The sequence below is a fragment of the Hyalella azteca genome, unplaced genomic scaffold (assembly GCF_000764305.2).
Source record: "Hyalella azteca isolate HAZT.00-mixed unplaced genomic scaffold, Hazt_2.0.2 contig12810, whole genome shotgun sequence".
NCBI classification, from domain to species: domain Eukaryota; kingdom Metazoa; phylum Arthropoda; class Malacostraca; order Amphipoda; family Hyalellidae; genus Hyalella; species Hyalella azteca.
This window is the reverse complement of record NW_025942756.1, coordinates 138,025-158,245: the sequence shown is the minus strand read 5'-3', so window position 1 is coordinate 158,245 and position 20,221 is coordinate 138,025. Positions and strand designations below refer to the sequence as shown.

The following is a 20,221-nucleotide window of genomic DNA, read 5'->3' as shown; positions in this document are numbered from 1 at the left end:
TTACTTTTTCATTTTATGTAATTTATGCTGCCCGGTGCACAATTATCCAGGACATTCTCTGCACAATTTTGTGATAACCAATGATGCATTAATTTTTTGTCAAGTGGAATTTTTTTACTGAGCAAGATATATATAGACATAATCAAAATATTTTGTTGTTAATTGATTTTTTTTGTTAACTGGAGCCTTTGCTAATCAAGGTCCTACTGTAAATGTGTTTTTAGGGGTGTCCCTAATTACCCCGGGAGGTGTCCCTTATTACCCCGTCTTGAGGAAATAGTCACCATTTTTTTTTTAAATGAGATATGCAAATTTGGTCAATCACGTTTTTGAGCCAACACCTGTGTGCAACTTTTATGCAAGTAAGATTTTTTGATATGGTGAAAAAATTTTTTGCTACAGACCTTAGCAGAGGTACGTTTTTAAAATCTCACTTCTCACACTTTTTTCACTGATTTTTTAGAGGCTGTAAATTAATGATTTTTTAACTTGCTTTATGATATAAAGATAGTAAAAATGTTTAACTTTATGCCACTATTTCAAATTTTGCAATACCTTGATTAGTTTAGCTGCTACAACATTTCTATGAAATTGGGGACAACTGTCCCGATTTACCCTGCCCGTCCCTTATTACCCCGTTTGACAGTAGTCAATGTTTTACTCAAATTGGACATTTTGGTCTTAAATAATCTACCTCAATCATCAAGTTTTCAATGAAATTATCACCACGGCCTGTAGTGAGGATGTAGTTAGTTAGATTCATTCAGATTATTCGTTTGAGCCAGTTTAGAGTAGCTTGTGAGAAATTAGTTATTTAGTGGATTTCAAAGTGTCAAATTATTTTTTATATCCTTTTGTAAAAGAAAAAAGTTTTATGTACCTAATTTAGATTAAATTTTGATGAAGCCTAATAAAAATGAGCCATGTAAATTTGAAGATCTGCTATAATTTTGAATCATTTGCCTTACACATGCTTTTATACATCTAGAGCAACGCCAGTTTGACCTGGAACGTGATGTTGCACACTGGAAGCAGCAGTATGAAGAGGAGCATGAAGCCCGTGTCAAATTTGAGCAGAAAGCTGAAGATGCCCTCGAGAAAGTTACCATGCTGGAGCAGCAGCTACAACAACTCAACACCAAAAATGAGACTCTGTTATGTGAATTGAAAATGTAAGTATCTTGATCTTACCAATTTTTAGATGCTTTTTATTCTTTATTGTTAAACCATTTGAGATTATATACGTACATGTACTGGATTTGCAAGTTGTGAATAATTCAGAATTGTAGCTAGTGGTTTTAAGTCAGTCTTGATTTGCCATTTTCATGTCATGCTTAAATTTTTCTGCAGCACAAGAAGTGAGACTGATTCCCTTACCAGTTCTTGCAATGCTCTCTCTGGCACCATTGAGACCAAAAACGGGCTCATTTTAGATCTGAAGAACCAGGTATGTCTCTTAGAAATTTATTATTTACTAATGCTCTATTTTTCAACCATTACCTACCTCTATCCAACCTGTTAAAAATAAATGAATACCGACTGGTTAGTGTATTAAACTTATTTAGTTGTTGGTTGTTATCTCAAATGAATAGTGGTCATTAATAGTCACCTTTCTAATAGTCACCTTTTATTAATAGTCATTGGTTCATGGTTTGCTAGGCCTCAGTTCTATACACTCTTAATTGTTACATGTTAATCTTAATTTTTACATGCCAAACTAGTTTGCACATTATAATTTAGATAAGTTGGGAAGGAAAATTAAGCATCAAGCTGCAACATGAAAATAAAATCTCTTGTGTAATGATAAATGAATAAATTGAGAAAAGCATTGATATATGACAGGTTTGTTGTAGTTATGCTGTTGTTTGAACAGATCACTAGCTTGGAGCAGCAGGTCTCTGGGGCCATGAGAGCAAAGGCTGAGGCGCAAATACAGTCGGAAGAAGCAGCCAACCTGCAGAGACAACTTGAAAACAAGTAAGTTCTTGAAATAATTTTATCAGTATAAATTACCTAGCTATGAAAATTTATCAGTTATGGGTTCATTAATTGATATTTTTTGCAGTCAATTCTTCTAACTTGCATGTTGTTTTGTCCTGTTTAAATGAAGGGCTTCACTCATGTTGCTGATTTTTTATTGCAGTAATTTGTTATATTATTATATTTTATATCATATATGTCTTATCATTATTATGCTATTTGACAACCTTTATAATTTAATCCTTGGTCCTTGGAGGGTTAAAAATAGTTTGTATAATAATTATGCACCATGTTCATGAAGGGAAAGGCTGCTGTCTCAGGAGCGTAGCATGCTGCGCGGCCAAGTTGAGTTGCTGCAGCAGCAGCTGGAGAAGCGGGTGCAGGAGGCTATGTTACTTCGCAATGAACATTCCAGCAAACTGGTGCAGCTGCAGCAAGATCTTCACATCGCCACTACAGAGGTATGCTAACCACATTTTCATGTTAATTTTAACAATATTTTGGGTTGTAATCTATACAGAATATCGAAATTCATTTTTGTGAATGTTTTATGAGTTAATCAATCAACATACATGTCCATGTTTGGGCTGACAAGTTTTTTTTCCCTTTTCCCCGAAGTAAATTTCTGGCTAAATTAGGGCTACATGCCAGAGAAGTTTGACTGATTTTGCCTATTTATTTTTCATAATTCAGCATTAATTAGTAGTTATCATTGTGGTGCAAAAATTTATCGTATTTCTTGATAAAAGTTACAACTAGATGAAAGTTGCTGTTGACCATTACATATTATTTGTGTATGTGATTTTTTACTTGTGTTGAAACGTTTGAAGATTTATTTATAGCAACACTTGAAGCAATAAAACCATCCCTGTTACTTCACCCATTTGAATTTTATGTTGTTGACTCACTGCCGGTTTGCACAGAGCCGCGTGCTGAAGGAGAGTCAGGAGCAGCTGGAAAAAGCAGCTAAAGAAAGCCGCAAGCGCGTCAGCGAGCTGCTGGAGACGCTCAATGAGGCACGTGACAATGAGCTCAAACTCGAGGAAAGCTTCAGGATGGAGCTCAGTGCCCAGCAAAAACTTGTCTCTATTTATCAAAGTAAGCAATGAGATGAGCATACACTAGACAAATTTACTTTAGCAAACGTGCACTGATACTGACACGTCTTGAGTTCTTTGGTCCTTTTTGACAATTTCTCCACGTTATAACTCATGATGATTCATGACCAAGTCTTGACTCCTATTTTCAATACGTAAATTGAAACTCAAAGCTTCAGTTACGAAGGCAGTCATCATGGACAGTCAACAGAAGGCAGTCATCATGGACAGTCAACAGTTCCAAGTTTCATATATGATATGCATTTTTTTCGCAATTGTTTAGTAAATCAGCCTTAACACATTGAGTGTGGCACAACCCACCAGTGGGTTTTACCACTGGCATGAAATAATTACGCCCTGAATACGACATAGCCGCACTTGTTAAGGCTAATATCTCGTAATTCGTATTAGCCTTATAGCTAATATCACATCATAATATGTTAAGGCTGATATTTCATATTCATGGAAAATGTTAGGTTCCAGCAGGTCTGTGTAACGTATTAGTGTATTGTTGAGAATACTTACTGGTTAATGAATGGGTCCTTTAATTCTCTCTTGTGTATTGATGTTAACTTTTTGAATTATCATTTGCAAAGTATCATCGGAGGATCTCAAGACCCAATGCGATGAGCTGGAGCGTGGTGTGCTTGAGCTGAGGTCCCTCCTGAAGGAGGCAAGTGAGCAATACGGGGCCCTGGAGAGGGCCAAGGAGAGCCAGGCCCAGGAGGCTGACGCTCAGCTCCAGAAGAGAGAGGAGATTATTGCTGACCTTAGAGATGAACTTGATAAGGTTAACATGCTGCTTGAGGCAAACGCAAAAAAAGGCAAGTTTCTCTGTAGAATTAGTCGATATGGTAACTTTAATTATCACTCTTGTCACGTTCAAAATATTGTCAATCTTGCTCAAGTAATTGTAGCTTTTGAACCACTTGTTTCAAAGCACGAGTGGTTTCATTTTTGTATTCTAATAATTTATTGTTCTTAACTTTTACTGCATTGCGCCTGCTAGTATCATAATTGTTAAGTGATTGCCTCTCTTTCATCAAGCAGAGGAAGAAAACGCGATGTTTTCCCTGACCCCGGCTGCAAATGCTGCAAGCCAGCTCCTGAGCAAAGGCCTGACGCTGTCTCAACTCTATGCTGAACACTTGACGGCCACTGACAAGCTCCTCAAGGCGGAGGAAGAAAATGCAAACCTCACGCGTTACATCGACCAGATCCTGCAGGAGATTGAGGAACGAGCGCCTGCTCTGCAGAAGCAACGAAAGGAATACATTGCCGCCACTGAGATGGTTGAGGCGCTGCAGAAGCAGATTGATGAGAACAATGAAGCTTCGCGCACTATTGTGAGTTTTAATAACCGTAATTTATTAGATTTTTAATCATGTTACTTAACCTTTGGTGATTGCATTGATCTTTAAATTATCAACTTGTTTCAGACATAACTATAAATTTGGAAGTAAATTTGGTCATGAGCATTAATGAGCGGCCAGGAAATCAACATTCTGCCCAATATCAACTGGATTCTTCAAATTGATGCATAATATTTTCTTCATATGAATCAATTAAAGGCGTTATGAATTAGTTGAGAGGATGCATAAGGGCTGATTCATGGGTATATTGAATATTATTTAATGGTTTTGTGTGCAGCGGGATGAATGCAGTGAGCTGGAACGGCGTTGCAAGTTCTTGATGCGCGAGCAAGAGCGGCTGGTGGGCCGCAACGCAGACCTGGACAGGCAGGTGGCCGTGTTGCTCATGCAGGTCGAGGCCGCTAGAGCTGGCCTCCCGCCCCCAAACATAGGTGAGATCACTGCACCTATTATCTAGTATCGTCCAGTTGCTTTATAAACTTTGTGTTATTGAGCTATTATAGTTTGTCACGAATACATTTTGCTTGTTGCTTTCTCTGATGATCTCTGTTGAATTGAGATGAAGACAAAATACATTTATGTATACGTAATGTAAATACAACATTTGGAAAGGATGAATGGGGTTTAAAATATTATCCTTCTCTGTTGCAAAACCCTTGCAGGTGGCAAACTGCCGGGTTTTTAACTTTAATAGAATAATATGCGTTTAAAAATGGGTACTTTTCAAAGGCTTCATGTTCAAAAATTACTTTTTAAAGGCAACACTTCTAAAGAATACAGTGTCTCCGATGTTACACATCTACAATGAATTTTTAATTCTATTGCCATGTATTAAAAAATAATTTTTAAATTTTTTATTAATAAATGGAAAAAATTTAAATTTTCGAAATTGTTTATTGTGTCAATTGATTCATGCATTGTCTCCGACTATACACAAGTGTGCAAATTTTCAGATCGATTGGAGAGGTGGAAGTGTGTTAACTATCGATTATAAGATTTGTAGCTGACAGACAAACAAACAACTATTGGTGAAGTTAAAGAGAAGTGTTGTAAAAATCAACTTGTTTCACTCAATATCTTTTAATCTGCACTTGCGTAGTGCATGTTATTTTATTCTATATGCAAGAGTGCTTAGTTTCAAAATGATAGTTCATAGAATGTTAATGCATTTTATCACAGATGTGGGTAATTCATAAAATGTTCATACATTCTATGCCGTTGTCTTGCACAGATGACAGCATCAGTGGAGGTGTGAATGGTCAAGAGATGGTGAGTGCTCAGCTGCTGTGCTTCCGCGATGTTAGCGAACTGCAGCAGCAAAACCAGAAGCTTCTGCAGACTGTGCGTGCTCTCACTGACCAAGTTGAGCTTGCAGACACTTCCTCAAGGGACAAGCAGATTAAGGAACTTCAGGAACAGCTGAATGAAGCACATGCCGAGCTCGAGAAACTGCGCATTAGTCGGGACAAAATCGAAGCTATTGTTGAGAACGTCGTCCGTCAGCGTGACACGTACAAAAGTCTTCTTGCCACACAGGGGAAAGATTGGTCCTCAGCCACTGCTCCTGCTGTGAGTTTTGCCCTAGTTAATGACTTGAAGTTATGCACTATTTATTGAATTGAAGTTATGTAATCAGATGCAAGTGTAGATTCTTGTAGAATTTGCAGCACTTGGCCAGATTCCCGCGTAAAAGATTGTAGTTTCTAGTTAAAACCTACCTTGGTTCAGTTTTTTTTTTTGTTTAGTACCGTAGTTATTCGATTCTCTGATACCAGAATTATGTTGTGCAGGAGAGCTCTGCAGCAGACACCTCTCGCACATTCAACGCAGAAGCCGAGGCTAGAGGAGCGCATGCTCGGCAGCTGAAGGAAGAGCTGGACAAAGTTTCCAAGGAGCTGGAGACCTGTAAGGCTTCACTCGCTTCAGCCCAGCAAGAACTCAAGTCAACAGAGCGGAGGCATCAAGACCAGCTCAAGGAATCTCAGAAGCACCTGGATGATCTGAGGGCTACTCTTGACAAGACTAGGTATTTTCCTACTGAACAAATTTCTTGTGGATGAATTTTTCCTGCTTTGTTATATTCGTATGCAATGATTCTGTATGCTTACTAAACATAGTGAAATATTGTGTGTGATATCGATTAATGTTATCAGGATTGCCGAATTCAAATAACATTTTAACAATGAAATATTCTGTGTTCAATTTTTCGAGTTTTTTGATCGTTTTTAACATGGACGTCTGGATGTAATTATGTGTAATTTGGTTTTATCTAAAACTAATTTTGATATCTAGGTCCCAAAACGTGAAGTTGCTGTCGCACGCGGAGTATAATGATGAGCGCATCAAGACAATGCAGGGTAATTGTGAGAGCTTCCAGCGCCAAGTGAACGCTCTTGAAGAAAAGAACACAACCCTGCAAAGTGAGCAATCGCTACGTACTCTAAATTTCTCTTTTATTGATAGCTACGCTCCTGCTTCTAGTGAATGTTTTCTGCCATTTGCCTTACAAATTACTTCTTCTCTATGCTACTTAACCTTTAAATCCTATATTCACTTTCAAAATTTCATGCAGCTATGCAACCTTGCTTGCTCTGGTATGTATAGTTTTGTGCTGGCGGTAGAAGTGCGCGTAATAGATTGAACGCATTTTTAATGATAATGCGACGGAATTGTCACTAGCTCACTATGCTCCGCACATGCAAGTTCTCTCACTATTGTCTGGACTCTGGTTATTTCATCATTCATCGTCTGGTTATTTCATTTTGACGAATTTGCAGCACGTAATTCATTGCCGTAGAGTCTGGCTGATTAGGTACTACAGGAATTACACTTGCTACAAATGTAGAATTTTTAAATTATGTAGCCTGGCAAAAGTTGAAGGTTGCTTTTAGATTCTTAGTACATTTTATTGTTAGTCAGCGACTGAGTTTAATCTAGCAAATGGAATGGTTTGTGACTTTATTTAACTATAGCAACATTGATGCAAATATCATTGGCAAAATTAGTGTCGTTGTTTAGAATGGCTTATAACCGTGCAGGCATTGTAAGCAGACACGAGGCTACAATGGACCACTTACGCGGAGAACATATGACGCTTGTCAAGAAGTTGGCGCATGCTGAAGTCATTGCCAACAATCTGAAGGAAGAAAAGCTCATATTTAAGGTTTGGTTCTCACTTTTATCTTTCTTTGCATTTGATTTTTCTGGTACAATTGCTACCGAGATTAATTTGGCTATGAAAGCAGTATTCATCTCCCTTTGCTTTGGTGACAGCCCATTAACTTGCAGTGTTGATACGACGAGCAAGCGACGATGTTGACCTCTTATTTATTTTTTCTCTGTAATAAGATGATATTTAGATATCTCGTCTTGTCGTGTATGAAAGAACAATTTTTGTACAGGAAACTGAGGCACGTTTGCTCGCTGAGCGCGAGAATTTTTCACGCCAAGAGTCAACCCAAGCAATGGTGCTGGCCAGCCTCGCGAGCATCAAAAATAACTTGGAACACAAGGACGCTTCAGAGAGAATGCAATACCAGAACAAAATAGCTGATCTCACAGATCAAAATCTCAGGCTCAAGGCCAAGCTTGAAGCCAATACAGATCTTAAGGAGATGACCAACAAGTTTGTATTTTGCTCTTCTTGTTAACTTGAAATATTGTTGTGTTATATCAGTGACGCTCTTCAAATTTGTGCGTCTCTGTTTCAGATAATCTCAAGTGTTTGAGTCATACATTTAGAAAGTTGATAGTACTCATAGTTGGAGTTATAGAACATCATGATTTTTTATAATATTTCGTTCCTTGATTTTTCTAAGTTTGAGGGTAATTGACGCATGTCTTGTCCTGCAGATTGGCTGTTGTTGAAGAGCGCCTGAAGGCGTGTGAGCGTGAACGCGTCACCAAATCTGAGCATCTTGCTTCTGCCAAGGAGCACTTGCAGACACTGCAGAGCCGTTATGAAGAGTCTCTGCAGCGTGAGAAGCAACTTACTGTGCAACTCAAGCAGCTGCAGACAACAGGTTTGTGAATCACCTGTTTGAAAATGCAATAATTTTGTTAGAAATTGCTTATAATTTAAAATTTTAATTACTCCCTCATCTACTTGACCTCCAGGACTTCACCCTAACTTTTATTGAACGATTAAACATTAATTACTAGCGCCGATGTTATTTCTGCTTGCAGGAACGAGCGAGAATAACGGCAATGAGAACACGAGTTCTGCAGGCAATGATGGGTCGTCAGTGCGCGACGTGGAGGTGCAGCTGGCCGAGGAGCGGGGCCGAGTAGCGGCCCTGCAGCGCGCCCTGTCGCTCAATAAGGAAAGCCTCGCCTCCCTGCAAACAATTTGCGCTCAGCAGGAGAAGGAGCTTGCGCAGTCTGCGGAGGCTACTCAAACTATGCTCAAAAAGTTCGTTTCTTCGTTGTTTTATCTCCTCTTTTCATCTCATTTTTGGGCATTATCTGAAAAAATCAAATTTTAGCCCATGGTTGTAATGGGTTTAAATATGTACATGGAAGTAAGCGTTACAAGCTTGATTATTAGAAATGCCAAGAGCTCCTGTCATCTTGTTATTTTTAGAAATTTGTCTAAATGTTGAGCAGTATTTTGGTGCTAAATTTTATTAGGTTGTCTGCTTCTAAATAATGTGGCTAAAGTGATCAAGTTAAGAGAATTAATAGTTTTTATTCGCATTTTTGGTGTTAAGCTTGCATTTTACTACATAATTTGTTGGTTTCGGGAGTGCCTGCTTGTATGTTGCATGATTTTGCTTAGTACTTGGGGTTGCTCTAATGCCAACCATTCCAGATTAGAGGAGATGAGTGCCGAGAAGTTAGCGGTTGAGAAGCAGCTTGCCGCTATTGAAGAGAAGTTACAGCAACTGCAGGAGACGTCTGAGGAACGAATTGCAGAACTGACACGTCAGTTGCAGCAGGTACGGCATTTTAAATTACTTTAGCATCCGTTTTACGAATTTGTACGCTAATTATATACTTGTTCGCGAAGGGTTTTCAATCCTCGCTCCTGAGAAATATTTTCGGTTGGACACAGAAGTGGTTCACATATTGTTCTGACTTGATCAAACTAGCCCGCTATTAGCCTATAATTACGATGCTCTATTCAACTTCCATTGACTTCTTCAGATGTAAGAGAAATCTTATTTGTTAGCCTTGACTGTGATTATTTTTACAGACTCAAGAGGATGTATTATCTTCAAAGGACGTAGTTGAGACTGCTCGAGCTGATCTCGAAATGGCCAAAAAAGTTGAGAATGATGCCAAGAAGATCATTGAGGAGGCTCAGAGGTCTGTTAAACATTTCATTGAGTTTTTAACCAACTGATTTACGCAGTTTTTAAGAGCTTGATCAAAATTATTAATTGTAAATATTTAAAATTAGCTGTCATTCCTAAAATTTTCTAAGATATATGATCCAACAGTGCATTCAATCTTTATGAATCATTTATGAGTGCGCCACTAATTTTGTTTTGTTGTCAGAGAGACGTTGGCGGTGCAGCAGAAATACGAGCGCGAGGTGATGCTGCACGGCTCTGACCTGCAGCAGCTTGCTAAGCTCAAGGAGGAAGCAGCACATTACCAAGCTAACTTAGGAAAGATTACAGCTGAGAAAATAGCTGCGCAGGAAACTCTTGAGGGTGAGCTAGTATTGCCTTCTACTGCTTAGTTTGTTTATTGCCTTTCACTGCTTTCCCTATTGCTAGCTTGCAGGTGTCATTGCTAAAATTACATTTTCGAAGAGTATTAATACATTTTCGAACCTAATTAATATAAGTTATTGTCCACAGAGGTGCAGCGCGCCGGCAACCAGCTCACAGATTCGCTAAAACGAGACCGGGAAAGCCTCACCGAGCGCATCAAGGAGCTCGAGGACCAGAACAATTCCCTCGTCGAGCAGTTCTCACAGCTCTCTGATAAGATGGCCTCCCTACAATCGAAGATGTCTCAGGTTTGCATTAACTTATGTTGGGTAGTCCACGGATTGTTTGCAGTTGTTCACACAACTTTGTATGATCATGCTTAGTTATTACTAACGCACCAAATCTTTGTGATAGTAACTTTTTACTTCTAAGTAACAATATCAATATGCTCAATAACCTGACTTGATGCTTATTCAAGTCAGCACATGCAAGAATATGATGAATTTCTAAGATGTCTGCTCAAGAAATTGTTCTGTCAATGACTATTAACGCTTATAGTTATAAAATGTTTCAACTATAAGCTTATCGTTGTTCGTGTCTAGGATGGCAATGAGAGCATAGGAAACGTGTCGATGAGCGAAGAAGAGTGCCGCACTTCAGATCAGCTGCGTGAGGTCATCAAGTATCTTAGGCGGGAGCGCGAACTCGCGACTGGACGATGTGATGTTGCTCAGGCTGAGCTGTCACGTGTCAAGGCTCAGATAGAGTGCGCTCACAAGCGAGCCGAGCATCTAGCTGCTGAGCTCAACCAGGCTAGACTTGACCAGCAGGTACGTCAGATTCTCTTGTCTAGTGCCTCGATATTTAATGCAGAAATTCAGCTCCATTTAGATGCAATCTTTTCAAATGCAATAACAAATATCTTGTATTGTTGCAGACTAAATTTAATGATGAACTTAGGGAACACACCTGCTAAGTCGTGAACAGTTATTTTATCTACAAATTTAATTTTTTATTTCTTTTTGATCGTTTTTTAAGCCTTCTTGAACAAGTTAGTTTAAACTGTCCATATTTTTAGGAATAGATTTAATTGAGTGTTGTGCGTTCTTCTATGGGAACTCAGGCGTCACTGGATACAACATCGCGCTATGGAGAACTTCTGCGCAAAGTGCACACAGTGGACGCCCTGGCCGACAGCAACAGACTCTTGCGGCAGGAGAAAGATGATCTACAGCAGCGTGCTGATCAGGACAGAGCAAGGGCTGATGCTCTCGCTGCCCAAGTCGAGCCTCTTAACATCAAGATCGCGGAAACTCTCGCTGAAGTCGAGACTCTTCAAGTCAGAACAATTACATTTTGTTTCACTTATTTACACCTGAATTTTCCGTTTGATCTTTTTTTAAATGGTGAATTAGGTATCTATTTAATAGTCCGCAACATCACTATGTGTAGTTGAAAAAATTACTGCAGTTCAACTATTTTCGAATGAAAGGTTTATCTGCTTTTGATTCGTTACTGTATGAATAGGATTTATTGATATGGATTTCATTAATTACATGTTCTGCTCACGTATATACTTCTAGAAAGCTATCTCCATTAGAGAACTTGATTGCTTAATTTTAGGGTTACTTTCTTGTCTGAAAAAAAAAAGATGTTATACTCATGCGTTTGCTTGTTTATCGAGGCTATTTTATTCATTCATTCCATAAAATGCGAATTTTTATTATTTGCACCACTAGTGAAATTTATCGCATTATATATTACTGCAATTTAATTCAAATTATCGTAACAATATTAGTAATGTGTCTTATAGGTCGAGAAGAAGGCCCTGGAGAAGGACATAGAGATGTACAAGAAGCGAACTCAAGAACTTGTAGAGAAACTAAATCGTGCCAAACCCGAAGACTTCATGAAGATGCAGTGAGTTCCCCAATAGACGAATCTCTTATTCTGATACTATTGATTGATTATAATGATTTATGTATTTTGTTTCATAAATACTGACACTAGTTTACACTGTCATTTTAGTAGCGCTTATTTACCCACCACCATCTTCCGTGGTTGTGGGTAATCACCACGGAATCTTCCATCGTCCGAATCTCATCACCACGATTCCGTGTTTCAGACAGGAGTTGGCCGCCACCAAGAATGCCCTTGCCCTCAAGGAGACAGATAACAACAAACTCAGAGTACAGGTGAGCAAATTTATCTAGGCTACATTATAGTGTTTTTTTTAGTGCGTTTGTTCCACTAGAAAACCACCTCGAGAAAGTATAACAGTGATATCCTTTATATCCTCTCCAATGTATCATAAGATTCTTGAAGTTTAACTATTTTTTTATGTGTGTCTCTTTTTCTGCTTCTATTTTTTTTTTGTAAATGATAATTGAATAAAAAATTATTCGCAGGTGGGCCAGCTTCAGAAGAATATTAGAATGGTGGTGACGTCTCGTGATGGCCTCCAACAGCAGCATTCTGCTATCAAGGAAGAGAAAACTAAACTCATGGAAGAGAACAAGAAGCTTGTGGCTGAGAGGACCAGGCTTGTTGCGCAGGTATCTCACGTTGAAAAAGTTTGTGTTCAGCACTTTTATTTCACTGGTTCTTGCTTTGTTTCTTTTGTTATAACCCATACCTGTAGTTTATTGGTTCAATACGTATGGATTATGAAGTGAAAAAATAATCTTTGCTCATTCGGACTTGCTTCTAACAATATACACACAGTATATTCTCCTATTGATTCCTTGTTGATTGCTCTTGTGTACAAATCTTGTAAATTTATTGGCTTCATTTAATTTATTGGCATTCCTTGACACCCTTATCTCTTAACTGTTCATTTGTTTACAACTAAACTTATGTTGCAACTTCCGTGAAAAGTTTTACTATTGTTCACGTTCGTTAGGATGATTTTTTCATACTTTAATGTAAATTGATGATATTACGTTAAATACACAACAGTAGAAGACCTTTAATTTTTTTGCCACGTTTCCTCTGTAGGTTGGACAACTGCAGGAGCGCAACTCCTCTCTGCAGGCAGCCCAGCAGCAGGAGCAATTGAAGCAGCTCGAGCTGCGTAATCAGCTCTTGCAGCAGGTAGCTCTCCTGATCTATAATATCCTTCATACGTCAAGATTATTTGTCTGATTTTTTTATTGTTGCCTGTACTACGAGCTTTTTTTTTGTTATCATTGAATTCAAGGTGACAAAAATATCTTAGACTCATGCGTCAACAAATGTAGCCTTGTGTGAAAAACGTAATCGTAATCATTAAAATTCATGACCACTATGATGATTGCGTCGGAGAATGAGCATTTGTTGTGTGTTGCTTAGCTCGGCGAAGTAAAGCAGCGCGAGGAGGCAGCGAGGCGGGAGTCAGACTTGCTGAAGAAAGAAGCGGAGGCGTCCAAGCGCCTTGCTGACACAACTAATACCACCCTCGAAGAAACTGAGAACAAGAATGCTGAACTCCAGAAAGCCTTGACTCAGGTGAAATAAAATGTTTATTGTTCAGTTGTTACAGTTTTGTTTACTTTTTCATTTTTTTTAATAATAGAGGTTATAAATTTTGTATCAAATTTTTCGAATTGATGTAGTACTGACTATAACTATAACCTGCGAAAATTATTATATGGTCCAACCAAACATTGAGTAAACCATACATTAGCTTCATAAGATTTGTGATTTTTACAATTTTGTACGAGTGTGTGTGTTGTAATGTACTTTGCCTCGCCTAACCTGTGTGTCATTAATTAAAAGTTTTTAACGCTCTGATATAATTTAATTTCATTTAAATTCTTTCTAGTTGCGGAAAATCGCCCAGAAATACAAGAAGGCTGCAGAATCTACTTCGGTGAGTTATCCTATCCAACTTTATCAGGGATGGAAGCAGGGGGTTAATAGTTAATACTTGACTTTCATTTCCATCCAGCGCTTTGAGAAATTTCATTTGAAAGAAGTCAACAAGCTGTGTGAGAATAAAATTGCACAAATTTAAGAACAAAAACGTTTTTATTCATCTACTTATTGGTTTATTCCATTGCAGTGTTTGCTAATGTTCAGCAAAAAATTCGAAATCCAGACTTCATATGCGAAGTTGAATGTTTATACTTATCCTAAATAGGATCTGTGACTGAAAATGTGACTAGTGCCACATTCTTATTCCTTCCTCGTTTTTGTGATGCCACATCGTTCACCCTTACTTGTTAGACATTGTTTGTTAATCGTACAGCCACAAAAAAGTGAATGATTGATTGGCCATATTTACGCTTCATGAAACAGGCACGAAATCGATCTCTGGTAGCAAATAAGGATGCTTCGCTCACGTCTTTTATTTCATCAGGAAGAGGAAGGTTCATCTTTGGCTGCTCGTGTCAAAGAGCTCGGAGAAACTAACGAAGAATTGCGCCGTCAGCTTGAAGAAGCTTCTAAGACGTGAGGCTGTCTAATTCGATTTTTAGCACTAAACGATCTGGTGGTGATAAAATTTTTTCTTGTTTTATAAAATTTTCTACTAAAATTTTCAAAATTCACTAAACTGCATCAATGTTTGATCAAATTTGAAAGTGAGTGAACTTGTTTAATAGTTTGTGCTTCACAGTAGCTGGATATTAAGATGCTATGGCGCATTCACATGTTCAGAGATGGACGGGACCAAGAAGGAGCATCGCGTGCCAAGCTGATGGAAGGAGAGGTGACCCGTCTGCGTCAGGAGCTGGAGGCGCGCACCAAGGAGACTCACGCCCTCAGGAGCACTGTTAACAAGCAGCTCACAGATATCGGCAAAAAGTTAGAGGAGGCCAATGCGAAGAGTCAAGTAAGTCGCTTACTGAATTAAAATGTTTGTGAATCAAAATCATGGATTTTAACCTTCGTTAAGGTTTACTCAGCACTGGTTTGATCGTTGTGATGAAATTAATCATTGTTAGTTGTAGTGAACTCTGCTTGATTGGTGTTTGTTGCAATTTTTGTAATATTTTCTTAATTATTCTCTTCAGGCTGGCGAATCGCGCGTTGTTCAGCTAGAAAAAGAGAAAGAGCTTTTGACTGGGCAAGTGGAGGCCTTGAACTTGAAAGTAACCACGATGCAGCGGCAGATCAACCTGGATCCCACCGCATGGCCTAAACAGCAGCAAACGGGGGTGAGGAATATTTCAACTTGTCGTCTCGTGCTTTGACGTTTTATTATTTAGTTTTGATTGCTATTAGTTTCTTTCCCATTGAAAAAAAAAAACTTACGGGACTTTCCTACTTTCATGCAGACGTCGAAGCCGTCCACAAGCGTTGCAACATTGGACAAAGCTCCAAGCGAATCTCCACCCACTGCCAACATAAAGCCTTTGGCTGCAGCGTCGCCCTCTGTGACATTATCTTCTCCTCGCCCAACGGCTGTGACCACCGCGCCCTCCCGCACAATTCCGACCGCAAGCATCCGTCCACTAGCTCCACCTTCCTCGTCCGCTCCTAGCATGGTTGTGGTGCCTCATAGAGATGTGCACAGCGAGGGCCTCGTATCGTCCTCAACGGCTTTGCCTCAGGCCACCGTCACCCCCACACCATCTGCTTCTTTACCCACTTCTACTGCCACAACGACAGTCACACTGCCTACGTCCACTGCTACAACCGCTACCCAGCTGCCCATCGCTGCTGTGGCCGTCTCGTTGGTGCAAGGTACCACGCTCACAGCCACGGTACCACCCACGCCCGCCGTGGCTGCTCCAATCGTCCCAAGCGGAAGTTCTTCAAGCAGTGTCAGCGTGCCAGTGGCTACTGCCGCGGTTGTATTGGAATCAGCAGAGCCAATAGAGGCAGAAGGAGAAACTGCCGCAGACCAATTTGTATCACAGGCCATTGCTCTGATTGCGCCTAGCCAAGAGATACCTTCCGCAGTACCAGGTCCTTCGTTCAAGCGTAAACGCGAAGGTGAAGACCAGCAATGCGTTGACGAAGATGAGAACAAACGCACTCGTGTGGAGCTAGAAACGCCGTCTGAAAGTTTGGGGGAAAGCAGCGAGCAGCAGCCGCAGCAAGAAGTTGGAGATGCAACGAGCTCCTCTAATTCTCTCCATGCTGAAGCGCGTGCTGTCGAGGCTTCGAGGGCTGAGGACGATGTTATTCTTGTAGACTCTGATGACGAGGAGCATCGTGAACGGCAAGATTCTAATGAAGTTGAGCAAAGCTTGCCAGCAGAACGCATGGAAGAGCGCGAGGCTGAAGAACGGCGCAGTTTGGCTGATAATGAACTGCCCATGCAATGCGAGGCTGCCGAGGTGCCCAGTGAGAGCCACGAAGCCATGCAGGCCGCGCAGCAGCAACAGCCTTCCTCATCTTCACCTGGACATCGGCAGTCTGCACTCGTCCTCCCGCGGCCTTCTGCTAATAATGACAGAGTTGGCTCTTCTGGTGAGAATCTTTCATACTACCTATTGTTAAGGATGGAGTACTTTGCATTAGTTCTTCATAATGAAATTGTAGCTGAACTGGTAATGCAATGGTAAGCTCTTCTCGAAATTTAAACATTTTTCCATTTTGTGTTTCATAGATGATGAGAATGATGTACAATAATGGTTCAATGTGGCTGATAGCCAATGGAAAACAAGTTTTTGGATAATAACAGCTAGGCGCAAGACCATATTAAATAGTACGCAAAAATTATTCAGGAAGCAGCGACGGAGGCACTGCAAGTCTGTACGAGGATGGCAGTGACGCGTCCCAATCTCGGTTTGAAGCGCTGCCTGAACCAGTGAGCTCTCCTCAGGTCAGTTACGTATCAATAACCTCCTACAAGAGTGATTAGTACTACTCGCTGATGTTGGTGTCTTTGTGCTGTTGTTCTAATCATTTATTCGATGCGGACAAGTCTATATAGAAGTTCAAGTTTGATAGTTAGATGAAAACGACCTCGTTGTGTTGCAGCGCGGAACGGCACCGCCAGCACCTCTCTCCCCTGGGACTGACGCGACGAGCGAGAGCGGCGTGAGCACCAGTGATGCCGTCGGCCCCTCAGCTGACTCAGCAGCTGGCACCTCACAGCAGCAGTTGCAGCACTCGCCTGGTAGAGCTTCTTTGTCTTTACGTTCTATCTACATCAATTCAATGTTGTTTTTGTATGAGCTTCAAGTACATGGCTTACTAGCTAAATGGACTTGATGACCATGAAATGACCTTCACTTCATGAACGTTTTTATGCAACGAACGTTTTTCATGTTTGTTCCACGTTACTTTCATTATACTTTTGGGTGATTTCTCATTTATTTTGTATTGCATCTAAATATGCGCCATTATTTCGCTGATTGTGTGTAAACCTTAACTGTGTCAACTATTATTTATGTAAGAAATGGCCCCGAATTTAGGTTATTTATTAGTTTTTTCATTCATTCGCACATTTTTCATTCAGCAAGTGATGAGTGCGACGATGTACTTTTCTCGGCAGACGAGATGGCAGTTCCATCTGGCAACTACCCTGAGGCTGACAGCGTTGCGGCTCACGACGGTGACGAGGAGATGGAAGAGGAAGTGGACGATGAGGAGGAAGATGTCGGTGAAGATGATGAACAAGCTGACGAAGAGAACGACGTTTCGCCTGAAAACAACAGAGATGTTGAAGAAGAAGACGATGGTATGATAGGGTAGCTGCAGGGAAACGACCGTGTGGCGTGTGTTCGATACTGGGAGTGAATTTGTGATGCTTCAAGTGTGCATTGAAGAAAATATACGCGCAAGTCAAGCTCAATTGTGATTGATTGTCATTAAAATCTCCTTGTTGTGAGAGTTCTAATGAGCATTCCATTAAAATATGCTAGGCGATGCCAATTATTGGTTTTAAAGTGCGCGTTTAGTTTCTCAGTTCCTACAAGGAAATTCATTGTGGGGGAAATATTGTTATTGGTAAATTTTTTTCATGGTGCTATTGAAGAATATTAGTACGGTGTTAGCCTAGTAGACGTACTTGTTAGTTTATCACACTTCAAGGTTTCGTAATCAGTAATCTTACGGTTTACTCGATTGTCCTTTGTTTTTGCAGTCGTTGAAGTCCCGGATGATGAAGAAGAGGAAGAAAGCTCTGAAGCGCTGCAGCAGCCCAGAGAGGCCGTACATCAGGTGAGCCTTTCAGAGCTTCGTGTACATTTGATGGCCATGTGAGAGGGATGAAGTGTCTGGCGGTGGGAGATGTCAAAATACACCTTCCACTTTTGAATTTGCTTTAATTAATACACATTCCTGCTTCTAAACTAATATGGTTTTAAATATACGTGAAATAAATCTATTAATTTAATATGTTACAAATATAGTATTGTGTATATTTCTGTCTGGTACTTTCTCTGTTTGCACGATGAATATTTTCTCAAATTTCTCTCATGAGTCAGATATAAGAATAAAGCTTATGTTTGTAGGAAAGAGATGTTGATGAAGTGACGAGCGGTGGCGAGGAGGTGAGTGGAAGCATGGGCCCATCATCATCGTCGTATGCGGCTCCATCATCTTCTTCATCATCGATCACCGCCCCAGCTTCCCCATCGTCATCCTCTTCCCGTCGCATCACCCCGATCACCTGGGACCGCTCCACACCCCAACATGGCGAACCTCAACGCGGATCTCGCGGTTAGTGGTCTCAGTTGCTCACACTTAACTTTCTAATACAGACAAAAATGGTTTCATCTCAATAAACTTATTTACTTACCCCACTCTCTAACACTAAGGGTATTAAGGAAGGTTTATAGCAGTATATCTATGTGAAACCAGATGACTGGAATTTTTCTGGTGGTATCGCAGTGATCAGTCTTATTTTATAATCGGAGCACGATTACGGAAAAAGGTAGGCCTCTACTTCTACAATCTTACTCACGGAAGCAGGATAGGTAGTTACTGAGAGACTAGTTAGATTGATGCCACGCTACACTATTTTGTATTTCGTGAATTATTCGGTATGCTGTCTGACTGTAAATGGAAAAAATCTATTTTCAGCTTCGCTTGGTCCTTTTCCAGGCAATTATTTTCAGTTTTTTTTTTTAATTTGATAGAACGTTCAATCGAGGCCTACCGAACCCTGAGCTTGTTTAAATTTTAGTAGCGTCATGCCGAGGACCCAATTTACATCAAACTGCAGTGTATTTTACATTCCGAAGTTTATGAAATTTGTAATCAGCAGGTCAGAGAGTGCGAGGTCCGTACCGCAGCAGCGACCGCATTCTAGGACGACGCCAGCAGCAGCAAGCACCAGTGGAGGTGCCGCAAAGGGGCGGCTTCACCACTCAGCGCAGCGTCCGTGGAGGCCAGAAGGCGCGTCGCTCTCGTCAGGCGCACATGTAGATTTGCGCTAGTCTACTTTAGATGGCTGGCTGTTTAGATTTAATATCGTTCTAGAATCATTTTCCCCATTTACGATAACGTGAGGTTTACATATATTGGCTAAATCTGATTATTATTTTTCAAGAATTGGAATTTTTGCTCAAGAGGAATATTTCGTTTCTATGACCCACACGGGCGTTAACAAGTAGTATGTAGTCATTGAAGGAAATGTGAAGCCTATTTTCGTTTTGTTCACACTGATCAATGGCTTAATTTTTTTTAAAGGGGATCACCCTTCATGAATGGTTCCTTATTGTTTGTTCAAGTATGCTACTCTCGGTATTATAATGACCCAATATATGTCATTTTTCTCAACATTCCCTCCGAAATCCGTACAAGTTTACTTGGTGCTAAGCGCAACGACGCTCAGTCAACCGTTCAGATTTTGGTCGGTAACATTTGTGCCGCATTAGAATAATCATCTGAAATGAACCTGAAGAGAAACGCTGAAGTATGGAAATTCTGTACACTGTATTATTCAATTGCTACTTTCTGCAACTTATAAATCCTCCAGTTTCAGTTTACGGTTAATTACTTGGATGATAAGCCTAAAACAAATTACAACCATTACTTTGGAAGTAGCCTGACTGCTTTGAATGAAAAGATTTCACGATAAGTGTCAAACATAGCCTCTTGTTCAACACCCTTTAGTCACTTCATATTCACTGTCACGCCTAAATAATGCAAAATGTTCAGTCCTGTAATACTAATTATAGATCTCAATAAGTGACGGATGAATTTGGTCTCTCATTTCACCTCATGAGCG

The 20,221-nt window shown here is 40.1% G+C and overlaps 1 protein-coding gene across 3 annotated transcripts; it reads left to right on the top strand.

Annotated features, from left to right (window-relative positions):
* Positions 1-984: 984 nt before the first annotated feature.
* On the top strand, positions 985-20,193 carry LOC108682318 (nucleoprotein TPR). Of its 3 annotated transcripts, none has more exons than XM_018171458.2 (37): positions 985-1,172; positions 1,351-1,447; positions 1,874-1,977; positions 2,282-2,441; positions 2,904-3,078; positions 3,674-3,901; positions 4,128-4,423; positions 4,728-4,881; positions 5,682-6,019; positions 6,241-6,476; positions 6,743-6,870; positions 7,489-7,613; positions 7,852-8,075; positions 8,303-8,472; positions 8,636-8,861; positions 9,261-9,387; positions 9,645-9,757; positions 9,950-10,107; positions 10,258-10,418; positions 10,713-10,940; positions 11,234-11,449; positions 11,924-12,030; positions 12,236-12,305; positions 12,519-12,665; positions 13,108-13,203; positions 13,441-13,596; positions 13,913-13,960; positions 14,450-14,541; positions 14,749-14,923; positions 15,105-15,248; positions 15,369-16,509; positions 16,767-16,864; positions 17,023-17,161; positions 17,540-17,725; positions 18,131-18,207; positions 18,501-18,708; positions 19,256-20,193. In XM_018171458.2, the coding sequence occupies exons 1-37, from the start codon at positions 1,108-1,110 to the stop codon at positions 19,414-19,416; spliced, it is 6,774 nt and encodes a 2,257-aa protein (XP_018026947.1). In that variant the 5' UTR covers positions 985-1,107; the 3' UTR covers positions 19,417-20,193. The 3 variants fall into 3 exon arrangements, with proteins under 3 accessions (XP_018026947.1, XP_018026946.1, XP_047739355.1); XM_018171457.2 differs by having other exon boundaries at positions 19,253-20,193; XM_047883399.1 differs by lacking the exons at positions 985-1,172; positions 1,351-1,447; positions 1,874-1,977; positions 2,282-2,441; positions 2,904-3,078 and having other exon boundaries at positions 3,778-3,900; positions 4,126-4,423; positions 19,253-20,193.
* Positions 20,194-20,221: the final 28 nt, after the last annotated feature.

Bases quoted from the DNA above. Each gene is read 5' to 3' on its own strand.
- LOC108682318 (XM_018171457.2), top strand. From the start codon at position 1,108: ATGCTGGAGCAGCAGCTACAACAACTCAACACCAAAAATGAGACTCTG. The intron at 4,424-4,727 runs GTGAGTTTTAAT...TTTTGTGTGCAG, and splicing joins ATGAAGCTTCGCGCACTATT to CGGGATGAATGCAGTGAGCT. The intron at 17,726-18,130 runs GTATGATAGGGT...TTGTTTTTGCAG, and splicing joins TGTTGAAGAAGAAGACGATG to TCGTTGAAGTCCCGGATGAT.